The sequence below is a fragment of the Physeter macrocephalus genome, chromosome 9, assembly GCF_002837175.3.
Source record: "Physeter macrocephalus isolate SW-GA chromosome 9, ASM283717v5, whole genome shotgun sequence".
In the NCBI taxonomy this organism is placed as follows: Eukaryota; Metazoa; Chordata; class Mammalia; order Artiodactyla; family Physeteridae; genus Physeter; species Physeter macrocephalus.
In genome coordinates this window covers 74,752,482-74,769,578 of record NC_041222.1, presented here as the reverse complement: position 1 = coordinate 74,769,578, position 17,097 = coordinate 74,752,482, and the positions used below count along the sequence as shown (strand labels likewise).

The following is a 17,097-nucleotide window of genomic DNA, read 5'->3' as shown; positions in this document are numbered from 1 at the left end:
CCAGTAGGTGGCAGGAGCCAGGCTTTTAACACAGTCAGTCCTGTCCAGAGTGTCTTTCTTATCACTGCACTATGCTGCCTCTTTTCTCTTCTGTTTCTTTCCTGCTTCTCTTCCTTTTTCACTCCCCCCTATCCCCGCCGCCGCCGCCGATAACCTTCAGTTGGCTTACAAGGCCCTCCTCTCATATTTTGTACTTCAGAATAAAGAATGAATTGTTGGCCCCCAGAAGACCCCACGCTGTGTCTCTCCTCGGTGCCTTTGCTCTTGGAGTAGGTCTCACTGGTTCACTGGAATGCCCTTCCCATCGCTCTTAAAGACCCTGCTCAGGTGTCACTGCCTCCAAAAGCCGTCCATAACGTTCCCAAGTAGAAAAGCCCCCTTCCCACCTTCTGTGCTAGCAAAGGCGGGCCTTAACCATCACAAGTCCGGAAGGCCTGTTTCCGGGTTGCCTGCTTCACCAGTCAGTGAGCCCAGGCGGGCCAGTCCATTCTGGGTCTCACCGCCATCCCCGCAACCCCAAGTAGAACGGCGCTAGGCGAGAGCGTGCCTAGACACCCCAACGCCTGCAGCTAGGAGAGCTTGGCCCTGCCCCCTTGCCTGACGCGCGCTGCGCCGCCCCGCCCTTCGGCGCACCCGGCTCCCCGCTCCCCGAGAGATAATGGTTCGACCCGAGAGGCGGTGCCCCGCTGCCCTGGCAGTTCCCATTGGCCAGGGCGAGCCGTACCACGGCGGTGGCGGGGGAACGGGTCGTGGACGGCGCGCCAGAGACACGGAGACAGTGCGGGTCATAGCTTCAGGCCTCCAGCTCTGTCTGCGCTGCGCTGGGCCAGGCCGCCCGCTGGGATGCAGTGGGCCGTGGGCCGGCGGTGGGCGTGGGCCGCGCTGCTCCTGGCGGCCGCGGCGGTGCTGGCCCAGGTGGTCTGGCTCTGGCTGGGCACTCAGAGCTTCGTCTTCCAGCATGAAGAGATCGCGCAGCTGGCTCGGCAGTACGCTGGTGAGGCGGCGGGTGAGCGGGCGGGTGGAGGGCAGGGGGCTGGGGAGGGCTGGCCGTAGCTGGAGGTTCCGGGGGCACCGTTCCCCAGTTCGTGACCGATGCTGGCCCTGACCTGGTTGTTCCTCTGCCCCCGCCAGGGCTGGACCACGAGCTGGCCTTCTCTCGGCTGATCGTGGAGCTGCGGCGCCTGCATCCAGGCCACGTGCTGCCCGACGAGGAGCTGCAGTGGGTGTTCGTGAACGCGGGAGGCTGGATGGGCGCCATGTGCCTTCTGCACGCCTCCCTGTCCGAGTACGTGCTGCTCTTCGGCACCGCCCTGGGCTCTAGCGGCCACTCGGGTCAGTGCTGGCGGCGGGCCGGACTGGGAGGCTGGGGCTGTACAGGGGCCCATGTCCTCCTTCCTGATGTTCGGCCAGGCCATCGAGTGGTGCGGATACCCTGATATTAAGTGTCCATTTGATTGTCCCTCAGGGCGCTATTGGGCTGAAATCTCGGATACCATCATCTCTGGCACCTTCCACCAGTGGAGAGAGGGCACTACCAAAAGTGAGGTCTTCTACCCAGGTGGGTAAGGTGGCTGTGTTAGAGAGGTGGGTCTCTTCATTCTTGGGTGCCTATAGTTGGGGGAAAGAGCCATGGCATGGAAAAGGGGTGCGTTGAGGGGTCCTCCTCCTAGTTCCTTTGCCCTCTAGTTAAGCCTCAGGTGGTTGGTTGAGGCAGGGTTCAGGGTCTCTGTTGCCTTCCTCTGTCAAATGGAGACAAAACGTAACAGCTTCCTGTTAACCACGTCTGATTTTAATCATCCAGTATTCCAGCAGTTGTTGGGGAGACAGTTGGGTAATCAGAAATGCTCTCATGCCCCCAAAGACAAAGCAGACAGTTGTCTTCCCTCTTGTGTATAATGAAACATTTGGACTTCTAAGTAAGTTTGAGGTTGAATGTTACAAGCATGACAGGCATTGTAACTGAACAGCTACATTTCTCAGAAAGCCTGGCAAGTCTTATATTCACCTCTCCCTATCTAACAGGCCCAGCCCAAGTTTAGCTAAACTTCTGCTTGACGTGAGTGAGGCTTGGGAATGCAGACTTCCATGACTCCCAAACAATGGTGCAGGGCCAGGTGAGGCTTCCCCCAAGAGAGGACATGAGCCAGGCGATGCCACAGAGGAAAGTTTAAGAGTGGCCACCTTAGCCTCTTACCCTTGCAGATGGGCAGCCAGGCCAGTGAGGTAAGGCTTTTCCTCTCCTGAAGCTCCCTCTCCATTCCCTACCCCTAGACAGCCCACAGGCCAGGGAGGTGGTGGCAATGGGAGGGCAGGGCCAGGCTCTTCATGTGGGTGCTCCCTGTCCCCCCAGGGGAGACAGTGGTGCACGGGCCTGGTGAGGCAACGGCTGTGGAGTGGGGGCCAAACACATGGATGGTGGAGTACGGCCGGGGTGTCATCCCATCTACCCTGGCCTTCGCGCTGGCTGACACAATCTTCAGCACCCAGGACTTCCTCACCCTCTTCTATACTCTTCAAGCCTATGCCCGGGGCCTCCGGCTTGAACTCACCACCTACCTCTTTGGCCAGGACGCCTGACCAGCCAGGCCTGAAGGAGGACCTGTGGATGGACAGGAGCGGGCAGGCCTGCACACATCCACTTGCTGGAGCCCACGTGAAAAGACATGGACATACTCACAACATGCAGATACTGAGTTCCTGGTGTATGAGCAGGGACACATGCATACAACCAGACATAGTCGTGGGAACACATGGGACACACATTCAGATACTGAATCCTGTGTGTATGGCAGCATTACGCATTCACACCCATGCAGAGAGAGAGCCCCACATATACCAAAGGGGCCAGTCATGTTCGAGCACATATCCCACAAGCTCGACTCACTAACTCAGGCCTTTCCAGAGCTTCTCTGCCCCTAGTCAGGGCTCTGGAGTTAGGGATGGGGGTGACTATTACAAACTGCCTGGGTCTGACCCTTCAACCCAGCAGCCATTGGGGGGGATGAGGGAGAAGAGGAGCTGCCTGTGGAGGCTCCCTTCACCTGCAGCTGTGATGCCCTTCCCCTTCATCTCCTTGTCCTCACCATATGCCTTACCCCATTCTGTTCCCCTGCTATGCAAGTACCCTCATGGCCTGTCCCCACCCTCGCAACCAAGTTAGCTGGAAAACCAGAAGAATGTGGCAAATGCTGAGGTCATACCTCCCACCAGGGTATAATGGGGAGGCTGGCCTCAGCTGAGGGCCCAGTGCTGGGGTGAGGACCTAGACAGGTGGGCCCAGGTCCAAGGGGTTGCCGCTGGCCTAGAGAAAGCCTTTTCTGCACGCACACACACAGACACTTACCACAGCTTCCAGACACTGCCTTTGCTGCATTCTCTGTCCATCTATCTGTGTCTGTCAATAAAGACCTGTTGAACAGTTTCATTTCTTTTCGTGTCTGAGCAGCAGGAGAACCTCTAACTCCTGGGGGCCTCAGGAAGGCCTCTCTCTGTGTGATTCAGTTTATGACAGCAGCTTTTTACTATATACTTTAGTGTTCCCAGGAATCACCTGGCAGGCTCGTTGACTCTACAGATTATTGTGCCCAATCCCCAGAGATCAGTTCTGGGTTGAGGCCTTGAGATCAGCATGTTTAATAAGATTCTCTCCACCAGGTTTGAATGCCACAATTTCAGAAATCCATGGCTCGGTGAGGTTGTGGTGTGTCTTGCTCTTGGTCTTGTCTCTGCCAGTGCTGTTCTGGGCACAGTCCTGGGACTCCTTGCCCTGGATGACCACGGGGTGGCAGTGTGCGGCCACTTTTGAGCTGAAAGGCATAGTCATTCTCCGTCTGCTTTTTTCTAGGTTTCCAGGGTATCGTGTCCACGTCCACCCAGGGCAGGAGTTCTTTCTCTCCAGTCTGCCTTTTCCAGGACCCCCCACTTCTGTGGAGGCTCCCGGGGCTGGGGAGCAGGCACACTCTCTGGTGGTGTCTAAGGTAATGGGGGGCTGGGACTAGGATGAGGCCAGAGAGGTACCTGAAGTACACACTCCCAAGGGTCCTGCACCTGCCTCACCCTCCTCCTGGCCCTGTTCTGAAGATGAGTAAGGCCCAGGCCTCTCACTTCTTAGGATTCTGTTACATTAAAAATGGAAGGAACATGATTGTAAAAGTACATTCTAAAAATTTGATATTCTAATGAGTAAAAATACAAAAGTACATGTATAACCATCTGGAAGCAACATCAAAAGTCTAAATATGTGGCTCAGAATGAATGTGAGGCCCAGGCAAGGTGGCCATCCTGACACCTTACCACCACCAGAGTGTTGGCCATGACAGGTCCTGTCTGGGGCCTCTCCATTTGATCACAGGTTGCAAAGCCAAGCCTCAGGATTTCTCCCACCCTGTAACCCAGCTTTGCCTCTAGGCTCAGAGCCCACATCTATTAGGGATGCCCCAGCTCCCTTTGTCATCCCTACCTTTCACATAGGACTAGGCTCCCAGGCTCCTCCCCATCTCTGTTGCTAAGTCCAGTGGTTATTTCTTCTCACTTTCATTTGACACAGTTACTCTTAAAAGACCCCTTTGGCTTACAGGACACTACTCTCTTCCTTCATTGACTCCTCTGCTAGATCTGGCTCATTTCCTCAACCTCTCACTTCCCAGGTTTACACTGCTCTGAGGTGATCTCAACCATTTCATATGACTTTAAGTACCATCTAGGGAATTCCCTGGAGGTCCAGTGGTTAGGACTGGACGCTTCCACTGCTGGGGCCCAGGTTCAATCCCTGGCCAGGGAACTAAGATCCCACAAGCCCCACGGTGTGGCCATAAATAAATAAATAAATAACCATCTATATGTCTATATACTAGTTTTCCTGAGACACAATTGACATGTAAGGTTTTATTAGTTTAAGGTATACAAAATAATGATTTCATGTATGTCTATATTGTGAAATGATTACCACAACAAGTTTAGTTAACATCCATCACCTCACATAGTTACAAAACTGTTTCCTGTGATGAACACTTTCAAGACCTGCTCTTTTAGCAACTTTCAGATATACAATATAGTATTGTTGACTATAGTCATTATGCTGTACATTACAACCCTAGGACTTATTTATCTTAAAACTGGAAGTTTACCTTTTGACCACCTTCACCCATTTTTCCCCCTGGCCCTGCCTCACCCCTGGCCTCTGGCAACGACCAATCTGTTCTCTGTTTCTGTGACTCGAGTTTGTTTGTTTTTAGATTCCACATATAAGTGAGAACGTACAGCATTTGTCTTTATCTGATTATTTCACTTAGCATAATGCCCTCAAGGATGAATGAATAAAGAAAATGTGGTATATATCTACAATGGAATATTATTCAGCCATGAAAAAGAAGGAAACCCTGGTATTTGCAACAACATGGTTGGATCTTAAGGACCATCTATGTATCTTATGCCTAATTTTTTGTCTCAGTCTAAACCTCCTCTGAGCTCCACATTCAGATATCTGACTGCTTTCATCTCCACTTGACATCTCCACTTGGTCATCCAATTGACATCTCAAACTTAAAAGTGTTCAATGCGAACTGGTTTCTCTCCCAATCCTGCACCTCCTATAGTCTTTACTGCCTCAGTTAAGGGTACCTCCATTTACCTAGCTGCCTAGGCCAAAAAACCTTGGAGTCATCTTGGATACCTCCCATTCTGTCACATTCTACATTCAAGACATCAACAGATACTTTCTGGTTTATCTTCAAAACATATTCAGAATCTAACCACTTCTTGCCACCTCCACTGCTGTCACCCTGGTCCAAGCCAGCATCATCTCTTGCCTGGATTACTGCAAAGGCCTCCTAATTGAGCCTCATGCTTGCATCCCTTGTGGAGGGTTCTCCACACAACAGCCAGAGTCAGACTTTCACTCTGCTCAGACATTTCCAATGCTTCCCATCTCATTCAGTCCTTTCACTGCCTCCAAGAACCTGCTCCAAGGTCTGTGTTACCTCTGACCAAACATCCAACCGTTCACCTTGGCCATTGTGTTCTAGCCCAGTGGCCTCCTTGCTTTTCTTCTGACACATCACACTTCCACCTCAGGATATTTGCACCTGCTGTTCTCCTGACTGTATGGCTCTTCCTCCCCTCCTTCAGTTTCTGCTCAGCGAGTCCTTCCCTTAACATTTGGGTAATATCAGCCCTTCTGTGTTGGTTTTAAAATATCTCCAGGGGACATCCCTGGTGGCGCAGTGGTTAAGACTCCAAGCTCCCAATGCAGGGGGCCCAGGTTCGATCCCTGGTCAGGGAACTAGATCCCACATGCATGGTGCAACTAAGAGTTCGCATGCCGCAACTAAGGAGCCCACCTGCTGCAACTAAGACCCAGCACAACCAAATAAGTAAATAAATAAAATGAAATACCTCCATACAATTTTTGATACTCTTCCCTTTAAGAAGTGAAGCCTAATTCCCTTCCCCTTGAATGCAGGCTGGACTTAGTTATGTACTTTTAACAACTAATATATGGCAGAAGTGACAGTGTGTGACTTCTAAAACTAGGCCATAAAAAGCACTCTTCCCTCTTTAATCACTCTCTCTGGGGGAAACCAACTGCCATGTTGGGAGGACACTCTGGTATGAGGTCATCTCCCATGGAGAAGCCCACCTAGGGAGAACAGCCTCCTGCCAACGGATCATGTGAGCAAAGTGGATCTTCCAGTCCCAGTCAAATCTTCAGATGACTGCAGTCCTAGCCAACATTTTTACTACAACCTCATGAAAAACAGCACCACTCAGCTAAGCCACTCTCGAATTTCCTATCCACAGAATTGTGAAAACATAGATGTTTTTTCAAGCTGCTAAGTTTGAGTGTAATTTGTTGCACAGCAATAGGTAACTAATGACACCCTTCCGTTTCTATTCCCCCCAACCCAGATTTATTTTTCTCCATTTTACTTATCACCATGTGACACAATATACATTTCCCCCACTGGAATTATGCCATTACAATAAGGACTTTGTTTTATTTACTCCTGTGTCCAAAAGTGCCTTGCATAAAGTAAGTGCTCAGTAAGTATGTGTTGGATTAATGGATGTCTAGGTCAGTCTGTCTGTCTCTGTGAGGTATAGGATCAGAGGGTCTATGTGTGGGTATGAGACAGCCTTTCCTCCTCACAGATGGAGAGAGAGAGAAACCAGGTTCCAGTCAGGTTATTCCTTCCCCTTTGCCCTTCCCAGTTGTACCTTCCTGGCTCAGACCCCAAAGGTGAATTTACTATGCTTGATTGATTCTTTTCTTTTGGGAGTAGTGTCCAAGTCCCTTGACCCTCTCCACCCTCTCCAAAGCAATCTCCAAACCCTCAGAACTGGAATTTCCCCAAGCCAGTTCCTACCTTTCCAACAGGAATCTTACCTTGGTGTCTCTCCAGGCACTTCCTCTCTTCTGAGCAGCTAGGGAAGCTGGGGTGGGGTGCAGTGGGGAGGCAAGCTGAGCACAGGAGTTGCCTTGGAGAGAGATGGCAGCGGAGGGGGCTGGACTCTGCCCCAGGAGAACTTATACCACGCCAAGCTATGGGGGCAGGGGCACTGGATCTGAAGGTGGTTGGATCACCAATGCCTCTTGGTGGAAGTGGGATCTGACTGGCTGTCAGACCTGAAATCTGAGCGGGTGGGCACTGGAGTGTGAGCAAGACTGAGCCTCAGTGTGGCTGGCTGGAGATGGGCCAGAGAGAATGTGGACTTAGTGCCACAGTGGGAGCTGGGCTGGGGACAAGGCTGGAGGCAGTGAGAGCAGGGGGCTGTCACCCACCACAAGATCCTGGTGAGAAGAGCTGGTGGTCCAGAACAGGGCAAGCTGGGTCTGAGAGGAGCACACTCATTGGGAGAGGGTTGGGGAGGAGGCAAAAGTTACCCCTGAATTTCTGCCCCCTAGAGGAATCTTGGCCCTGAGACCAGTGTGCCTCACTGGGTATGAATGAGGTCAGGTGGTGCTTCCCGGTGCTGAGTTTGACACAGCAGAGTTTCACACCTATGCCAGGTATCACTCCTACAGAGGCGTGTTGTTCACTCACATACTTGGCATCACCTCCCGGTGACTCTCAATGCTTTTAGTAGGTCGATTCCCTTCCGCACAGGAAGAAACTGGGGAATGGATGAGGGTGTTTAAGAGGAGTGGGGTCCAGGGCTGCTAAGGAACAGCATCTCAGCATCTGGAGGATAACTGGGAGTAGAGTGGGCCTGGAGCAGTTGGCTAAAGGTGTCTGGAGCTAGAGATTGGGAGTCATGCAAACATGGGTGGAGGATCTATGTGAAGATGGGCAAAATGCTGATCACCATTGAAATTCTGAGGATTGCCAGAGGTTCATTATATTATTCACTCTTCTTGGGTATATGTTTGAAAATTTCCATAATAGAACGTCAAAAGAGCTAAAAGCCGTGTGGCTTTGTACCTGCAGGTGGTATGTGTACCCTGCTGCTGGTGTGGAATGAGCTCAGAGACCTCTGAGTGTGTGGGTGCAGAAGTGAGTTCACCACCATGTGCGCGTATTGTGCAAACTGCAGCGTGCGTGCAGTTGGGGACAGCACCTGGGCAGGGCAGGGGAGAAGCTTCTGTTCTGCTCAGGCCCTCCACTCTCACCCCAGCACCCCGCAGAGTAAGTCCCCTCAGATCACAGCCTGTCCAGGCCTTTGGCGCTGTAGTAATTATATAACCAAGTATGTGAGACAGGGCGGCTGTGTACCTTGAACTTGTGACAGGGTGTGTTGGTGTGTGAACACGAATATTTGTATGTGGATGCCGGGCACTGAGTACGGGTGTGGGGACCCCCCGCCCCCGGACTTGTGAGGCTGGGAGGGGCCCTGGTCCGGAGTTCGGTGGTGGTGGACTCCTCACTCTCCTTTGCACGATTCCCAGCAGTACTCCAGCGCCCTCTCCCCGCACCCCGAATCTGGCTGTATGGAGGGTGGGAGACACCTGTTGGGGGGCCTGGAAGCGGCAGAGCCCACCAGGGCCTCTCCCCCTGCGCCCCCGCCCGCCCTGCCCCTCTCGGGTCCCGCCCCCGCGGCCGCAGCCGGCAGAGCAGCGAGTGAGCGCCCCGCGGCCGGAGGAGCGCGCGGCTGCAGGAGCGCACGGCAGGGGCCCCGCACAGGGAACCGACCTGAGACAGGGGCCGCCCGACAGGCGGGCTGAGCGGAGGGAGCGCCGTGGAGACGCCGGGGGCAGCGGGCCGCGCCAGGCTGGTGAGTGTGGCCGCGGGGAGCCAGAGGGCGGGCGTGGAGACGCTGCTGTCCCCGTCCCCGTCCCCGTCCCGGGCTCTACCCCCGGCATCCTGTGTTCCCGCTCCTCCTCGGTTCTAGTCCTCTGCGTCTCTGCCCCGTCTCTCCGTCTGTTTTCCCTGTCTCTGTCCCTCTCTATTTACTGTCTCGCCCTGTCTCTATTTCTAATCTCTTTCTTCTGTCTCTGTCTCCTGCTGCGTCGGTCTTTGCCTGTCTCCCTCTGCCTCTGTCTGTCTGTCAGTCTCCCTGGACTGCTTGTCACTCAGGTCTTTGATATTTATCTCTTGCTCCTCTATCTCTCTTACTTTCCCGGGTCTCTCTACCGGATATCTCTATCAATCTCATCTCTCCCCGTCTCTGTCTCTCCATTCTTGTCTCTGTCTGATATTTCTGTCACTCTCCACCTTGGTCCCTCTCAGTCTCTTGTCTCTCACCATCTCTCATTTCTATCCCCATATCTCCCTGTCATTGTCTCTCTCCCTCTCTGTTGGATCTCTCTCCTCCATCTCTCTGTTTCTTGGTCCTTGTCACCCTCTTTGATCTGCTCAGTCTCTACCTGTCCTTAGTCGATGTCTGTTTCTGTCTCTTTGGGTCTGGTCTCTGTCTCTCCTGCTCTTTTTACCTCTCTGTCCACCTCTGAGAAAGCTATCTTTCTTTTTCCTTATGGCCCCCCTGCACTTCCCTGAATCCATAACCACCTCCCCTTGTGTTGGGGGCTTTGGGGGAGCGGGTGCAACACGCATAATTCTCTCCCCCACAGGCAGCCCTTTCCTCAGGGCCGCGCCTGGTGCCAGCCGGCCCACCAGTGGGGGGACTGCGCCTGGAAGCTGTAATGGAGGCCCTGCAGAGACAGCAGGCAGCCCGACTGGCCCAGGGGGTGGGGCCTTTGGCCCCTCCACGCCCACCACCACCACCGCCGCGGCCTTCCTTTCCTGGATCCCGGACCCTACAGGCCCCTGACGGGGGCTTGGGGGAGGTTGGAGCTGAGGAAGAAGAGGATGCCCAAGAGGATGAGGAAGGAGAGGAAGCCGGCGCAGAAGAGGAGGCAGCCGAGGAGAGCCACCCAGGGACCCGGGGCACCCTCTCACCTTCCAGCCAGCCCCCTGGACCTCATCCCCATGAGTGGACCTATGAGGAGCAGTTCAAGCAGGTAGGACCCTCTCAGTGTCAGGCCCAACCCCTTCCTACTCTCTGGGCAAAAGCAGAGCAAGGGGATCAGTAGCCCCGCCCCCCACACCACCAACCCCCGCCCCGCACTGCGCTCTGCAGGATGGAAAGATAGAGACATAGAAACCTGGAGAGAGACAGTGTGAAGACTGAAGGCTAGACGGGGACTGGGAGGGAGGGAAAGACATGCTGAGACATGGAAAGAAGTGCGTAGGCACACACCGTGAGGTGCAGGAGACGCCCAGAAACATGGAGGCTGACAGACTGGAGGCTGTTGGTGACGCTGGAAGGGATAGTGGGAGGGGAGCAGGAGCCTTCAAGAATTCTGAGGGAGGGGGATCTGGGGATCCCGGTGGCAGCACTACCATACCTTCTCACACATCAAGTCACAAGGTCATATTCCAGTGACCAGTGGGGGTGTCCTGGGCTGTCTCCTTCTGTCTTAGAAGTGGAATGGAGGTTGCCGCTCCTTTGGCAAGCTGATACCCACCTCATCTCTTCCTTGTCACATTCTCCCCACCCATGTCCTCTCCCCGGCCTGAGTTCTATGGGTGACAGTTCCCAGCCTGTGATGGCCACTACAGCCGCAGTGTGACTAAACGGCTCCTGTGCAGCTGGGAATGACAAGACCTTACTCACAGGGACTTAATTTGAGGTTCTTCATCCCTGCGGAACCCATCTGGATGTTATTCGAAGGCACTACTCTAGGCTGTCATTAAGAAGATGTTATGCAGGGCTGAGATTCTAGGTGTGCTATTCTGGTGGTGTTACTCGTAGGGTGTTGGTTTGGGGTATTTTCCAGAAGTGTTAATCTATGCTTAGACTCTGTGGTGTTAGTGTAAAACTGATAGTGTTACTCGGGGCTCTGTTACTCTGGAGATGTGACTCTAGCGACTGTTTCTCCTGGGTATAATTCTGGGGATTATTACTTGTTGACTGTGTGTGTTTTTTGTGGGTATCCATCTAAGACGTAGGGCTCAGTTCTTGTGGGAGTGTAGATTTAAAGGTGCATCTTTGGGGTTTGTTACTCATGGGTGTTTTTTTGCTCTGAGAGTTTTTATTGGGGGTGGAGTGTTACCTATGGGTGTTATGCAGGGACTGTCACTCTGGGTAAAAGACTCTGTTACTTTAGGGATTGTCCCTCCTTGGGGATATTTGAGAGCTGATACTGGAAGTAGAGCTCCAGGTGACTGAGAATAGGTAGGATAACCCCTGGACCTTTCAAGTCCTGAACCTACAGATCCTGGGTGGTTCAGGGCCATTGCCTCTGTGGTAGCTTCTGTAGTGCAGGAAGCTGTTCCTGGAAGATATGTGGGCTGAGGGGCCCAAGGTTTCCATCCAGGAGCTTTTCTGAGCATCCACCCTGCCTGAGGGATGGGTTAGAGGCATCTCTGCCCCTCATCCCCACCCCTGGCACACAGACATGTGAACAGCAAGAAGCCCTTGCAGGTATGACTGAGTGGCTCAGATATATCTGTCTGTTTCCTCAATGTGGAACACAGCGCCAGCCTGACTTCCTCCCTGGGGCTCTGGAAGGCAGGCTAAGCCTCCATAGCTTTCTCTCTTCCCCTACTCCCCAGATGGGTGGTTTGAGCTGCCCAGGGCACCACTGGCCAGTAGAGGGGTCTCTGTGTGTATCAGGAAAAAAAGTGCCCACACCTGCCCCCAGGGGAGAGAACCCAATGCTCTCTCAGGAAGTCTACATTTCAGAACTTACTTACCCCTTCAACTGGGTACCCTTAGTCCAGGGGTTGGAGTCCAAAGGGTCCTGGAGTGGGTGGTGCTGGGTAGCAGAGCTGGAAAATGACCTCAGTTTTCCCCCAGCTGTACGAGCTCGATGCAGACCCCAAGAGGAAAGAATTTCTGGATGACCTGTTTAGCTTCATGCAGAAGAGGGGTGAGTGGGTTGATGTAAGGGAAGGACCCCCACTTACCAGGTTTGAGGAAGGGAAACCCCAGGGTTTAGTCCTCAGTTTGGGTCCTCTTTGCAGAGGCCTGGGCTTGGCAGCATGTATCCTTTGGGCCCTCAATAGCGTCTTTAACCTTTGACCCTGCCCCCCTTCTCCACCCAGGGATTAATTAGTGGCCAGCCCACTGGCAGGTTAATGAGTGTGGGATCAATTGGGAGGGTGGGAGGGGGAACTAGTAGGAGGCTGGCCTGGGGTGGGGGGGTTCCCAGAATTGGGGGACTGGGATGGGAATGCCTTGGTCCTCTTCCCTGCTGCTTCCTCCAGCCTTGTCTCTCCTCAGTTTCCCCTTGCTTCAGGCAGGAAACACCCAAGGTGTTCTGCATCAGGAAGGACTGGAATTAGACTGAAGGGAGGACTTCTCAAGGGGTAGGCAGGGGCTGTGGAGGAGAAGGAATTCCTTTCCAGGAATCTCAGAGCCAGAAGTGAATGCAAGAAGGGTCCAGGAGGGGATCAGGCTGGGCGGCAGTCCATCACTTAGGCTTCTCCCCAGATTCATGGGTCCGAAGACTGACTCATTATCTCTCTCTACAAAGCTAATTAACTCACTCCACGAGTGCGGCCTGATAAGCTGCTAATTAACTGGCTGCACTGCCCCCCTCCCTTAGTGCAGCTGCTGGCCAAAGTCCCTCAGGCCCCCACCCCAGGCCCAGCACCCCTTTCGGGTCCCTTCCTAACCAGGAACCCTCCGTGGGGCCCCAGGTCCTTTGGCTCCCCAGGAAGGCCCGGTCATTCTGGTCCCAACGTCCCCTCCCTGCCCCTTCCTCCTGGTCTCCCCTCCACTGGGGGGTGGGGTAGGGTGGTCTCAGCAGATCCTAGCGCCCCCTTCCTCCCAGCTCTGCCTCCCTCAGGTCCCTGCCTTCCTCTGCTCCCTGTGCGGGGGGGGAGGAGATCCCGCGGGGCCGATAATTTCCCCCCATTAATCAGGCCGCAGCTAATTGTTCGGGTCCAAAGGCGGCAGCGGAAGGGGACGGGATCGGTAAGGAATTAACTGGGGCCCATCGCTCAGCGCAGACAGGCCCCTTTGTCAGGAGTGGCTGGCGGGGGCGGCGGGGACTGCGGAGTCGGCGAGCCGAGGCGGGGGCTGCTGCTTCTCCCATCCACCATCCTCCCGCCTCTGGCAGCCACCCCGGGCCGCTGCTTAAGGGAGTCTGGCTCTTCAGCACAGTCAGGAAGTCCTTCCTATGGTCTACCCCAGAGGTCGGCAAACTAAAGCCTGCGGGCCAGATCTAACAGCCCATGAGAAAAGAATGTTTTTCACATTTTTAAATAGTGGAAAAAATTAAAAGATGAATAACATTTCTGTACGTGTGAAATGCGAATTTCAGAGTCTGTAAATAAAGTTTTATTGGAACAGAGCCGCGTTCATTCCTTTAAATATCCTCTATAGCTGCTTTCAGGCTGCAGTTGCAGAGTGGAGTTCTGACAGAGACTGTTTGGCCTGCAAAGCCTAAAACATTTACCATCTATCTGGCCCTTTACAGAAGAAGTTTGCCAACCCCTGGTCTAGCCTCCCATCCTTCCTGCTACAGTGGAGGCCTTGGGGGCTCTGTGGGCTCTGCCTGCAATCCCACCTCTCCATCCCTCCCTGTTCCCCTCCTTTCTTGACGGTCCCGCCCTATACCTGGGGCTCACCCAGGCAGGTCCAGGCAGCCGACTCCTCGAGTCCCTGAGGATGCCCGCAGACAGGGTCTCAGTCTTAGTGTCCTGACTCTCTGCCAACCCCCCGACCAGGGACGCCAGTGAACCGTGTGCCCATCATGGCGAAGCAGGTGCTGGACCTGTACGCGCTGTTTCGCCTGGTGACGGCCAAGGGCGGTCTGGTGGAAGTCATCAACCGCAAGGTGTGGCGGGAGGTCACGCGCGGCCTCAGCTTGCCCACCACCATCACGTCGGCCGCCTTCACTCTACGCACCCAGTGAGGCCAAGCGCGCGCGCAAGCGGTGGGAGCAAGGCGCGGGAGCAGGGGTGGGGCGCGGGGCGCGGAGGGCCCGGGGGGTTCGTGTCCGGGGGTGGGGCTTGATCAGCTGGGGCCAGCCTCCAACCCCACCCCGTCCGCCCCTAGGTACATGAAGTATCTGTACCCGTACGAGTGCGAGACGCGGGCGCTCAGCTCCCCGGGGGAGCTCCAGGCCGCCATCGACAGCAACCGGCGGGAAGGCCGTCGTCAAGCTTACACCAACGCCCCACTCTTCGGCTTGGTGGGGCAGTCCCCTCGGGGCACTCTTGGCCCCGCCTCGGGTCCCGGGCCCGCCCCTCCCGCGCCCACGCCCACGCCCACGCCCGGCCCCCGCGCTGCTCAGGGCTCCGCCTCCGGCCTGCCGGCGCACGCCTGCGCGCAGCTGAGGCCGAACCCCATTAAGAAAGGTGTGAGGGGAGAGCGGCTGAACTTTGAGGGTCTCTGAGACCTAGGGGGAGGCTGAGATATAGGGAACATTAAAATGTGGGAACTCTGAGGTCTGGGAGCATCGAAGTATGGGGACGGTAAGGACTGACGGGGCACTGAGGTTTGGTGCATGCTCAGGTTTAGGGGTCCTGATGTTTGGGGTCAATGAAGCCTTGGGAGCTCTGGGATATGGGTTACTGTGGTGTGGGCCTGAAACTCAAGAAAAGGTCCTTTATCCAGAGCCGCTTCATTCAACACGAGGGCTCCTATTTGCATGTGGTTTATGCCTCCTGTTTTTCCTGGCTTATTTAACAACCGAAAGCAAAGAAATCCCCCAAATTGTCTGGGACAAACCTAGTCAGATATATTGGCCTTTTGGGGCTCTCCAGCTTCAGAGCCTCTATTCGGAGACTGGATGGGGAGATTGAACTTGGTGCTTGAGCTTGGGTGACCTCCCTTGGTCCCAGGCCTGTGGGGAGAACCAGATGCAGAGACAGAGTTGGTTGGGTCAGGGGAGCTAAATGACCTGTTGTTTCAGAGGAGAGCGGAATTCCAACCTCTCGACTGGCACTGCCTGTGGGCCTAGCCTTTGGACCTGCGCGTGAGAAGGTGGCACCAGAGGAGCCCCCAGAGAAGAGGGCTGTGCTGATGGGGCCCATGGACCCACCTCGACACGGCGCACCCCCCAGTTTCCTGCCCCGTGGCAAGGTTCCCCTGAGGGGTGAGGAGGGGCTTGTTGCTGAGAGGGCTTAGGGCCTGTGCAATGAGGGAGGACAGACCCATCACCCCATAGGCATTGGAGGTGGGGCATATAGATCCCTCAGTAGACAACTCTGTGATTACAGGTGTGGGGCTGAATTGGAATGGGGGCTGTCTATAGGGATGGAGGGGGGAGCTTGTAAGTCTGAAGTCTGATTCCCCAAAATGTGACTCCCCTGCCCCCTCCTGGACAGAAGAGCAGTTGGATGGGCCTCTCAATCTGGCAGGCAGTGGTATCAGCAGTATCAACATGGCCCTAGAGATCAACGGGGTAGTCTACACTGGTATGGGTACTGCAGGCTGTCTATACTGGCATGAGGTCAGGGGTATTTACACTGGCATGGGGATTTTAGACTTTTTCTACTAGCATGAGGTTCAGAGATATCCAAACTTGCATGGGTAACATGGGGTTCAGGGGATTGCTACATTGGCATGGATTAAAGGGGGTGTCTACATGGCATGGGATCCAAGGCATGACCTCTCTGGCATGAATACCATGGGATGTCTTGTCATGGGCCTATGTATCAGTGTAAATATTTCTTGTTTACCTGTTGGAGGGTATCTGTATTGGCACAGGAGTCTCTAACTGACTCAACGGGCTTGTCCTCATTGGTTGCGGCAGGGCTCTGTGTGTGGTGTTCCAACAATCAGGACACTGACTTTTGTTTCCCTCTTCTGTTTCTTTGCCTCGCCTTTTTCTGCTTGTGTTTGCCCTCTACCATCTCCTCACCCCTTTGCCAGGCGTCCTCTTTGCCCGTCGCCAGCCCGTGCCAGCTTCCCAGGGCCCAGCCAACCCTGCACCCCCACCCCTGACGGGGCCCCCTTCCAGCGCCTCACCCTGAGAGCTCACACCTGAAATTGAGAGTCGCAACCCCATTGCTGAGGGGGGAGGAGACACCGCTCCAACCCATTCTTCCAAGGTGCCCATTCTGGGACCCAGCCCTGGGAGGTGGCCACTCCCCCCCTCAACCATGCCATGTGGACTTGAAGCCAAAGAGATTTCTTCTGATGTTACATCTACCTCATTGCAAAAGGAGGGCACCTCCTCCCTGGCCAACTCCAGCAGCATCTACCAAAGAGTTCTTCCCCCGGTAACCCCCATCATCTCCTCATGTGCTCCCCTGTGTCAATGTCATCTGTAGGACTCCACCTCTTCGAGTCAGACCTGCTTCTCTTCAGGAGCCAGGTGAAGGGTTGAGTTGGAGTGTTTTGAAGATGTCCCTCAGGTCACATCTGGATAATAAAGCTGCGGTCCCTCCCTCTCCAGTGCCTCCTCTCCTTCTTGTTTGGGCCTGTGGGTCGGGGAGGAATTATGTGGTGTACACAGGCTGTGTTAGGCCAGGGGTTCTCAGAGAAGACAGAATAGCAAAGGCCATGAGTAGAAGAGTTCAGTCTCATGAATCAGACTGCCTGAGTTCAAATCCCGATTCTGCCACTACAATGTTGAGTGTCCTTGGCATGACACTTAATCGCTTGAACCTTAGAAGACTCCAAAAGATTATGGTATCTCACGGGGCTTCCTACTATTCTATGGGAATGGACCAATCTTAGAATAATGGGTATATTTATATG

The 17,097-nt window shown here is 54.4% G+C and overlaps 2 protein-coding genes across 4 annotated transcripts; both read left to right on the top strand.

Annotated features, from left to right (window-relative positions):
• Window positions 1–658: 658 nt before the first annotated feature.
• SIGMAR1 (sigma non-opioid intracellular receptor 1) lies at window positions 659–3,421 on the top strand. Its single transcript, XM_007100717.3, is given in 5 exon segments — window positions 659–761; window positions 764–994; window positions 1,132–1,332; window positions 1,466–1,558; window positions 2,351–3,421. Coding segments are annotated over 5 exon segments (855 nt in total). The 3' UTR covers window positions 2,578–3,421.
• Window positions 3,422–3,960: 539 nt separating this feature from the next.
• Window positions 3,961–16,771, top strand: ARID3C (AT-rich interaction domain 3C). Of its 3 annotated transcripts, XM_028494076.2 has the most exons (8): window positions 3,961–3,977; window positions 8,427–8,624; window positions 10,007–10,396; window positions 12,238–12,310; window positions 14,115–14,298; window positions 14,446–14,747; window positions 15,305–15,487; window positions 16,267–16,771. In XM_028494076.2, exons 2-8 carry the CDS (start codon window positions 8,457–8,459, stop codon window positions 16,365–16,367), a joined length of 1,401 nt encoding a protein of 466 aa, XP_028349877.1. In that variant the 5' UTR covers window positions 3,961–3,977; window positions 8,427–8,456; the 3' UTR covers window positions 16,368–16,771. The 3 variants fall into 3 exon arrangements, with proteins under 3 accessions (XP_028349877.1, XP_028349878.1, XP_028349879.1); XM_028494077.1 differs by lacking the exon at window positions 3,961–3,977 and having other exon boundaries at window positions 7,820–8,624; window positions 15,305–15,474; XM_028494078.1 differs by lacking the exons at window positions 3,961–3,977; window positions 8,427–8,624 and adding an exon at window positions 9,199–9,210.
• Window positions 16,772–17,097: the final 326 nt, after the last annotated feature.

Coding starts and splice junctions, on each gene's coding strand:
- ARID3C (XM_028494076.2), top strand. CDS start 8,457: ATGAGCTCAGAGACCTCTGAGTGTGTGGGTGCAGAAGTGAGTTCACCA. Junction 14,299..14,445: donor GCCTTCACTCTACGCACCCA/GTGAGGCCAAGC, acceptor GTCCGCCCCTAG/GTACATGAAGTATCTGTACC. Junction 15,488..16,266: donor TGGCAAGGTTCCCCTGAGGG/GTGAGGAGGGGC, acceptor CCCCTTTGCCAG/GCGTCCTCTTTGCCCGTCGC.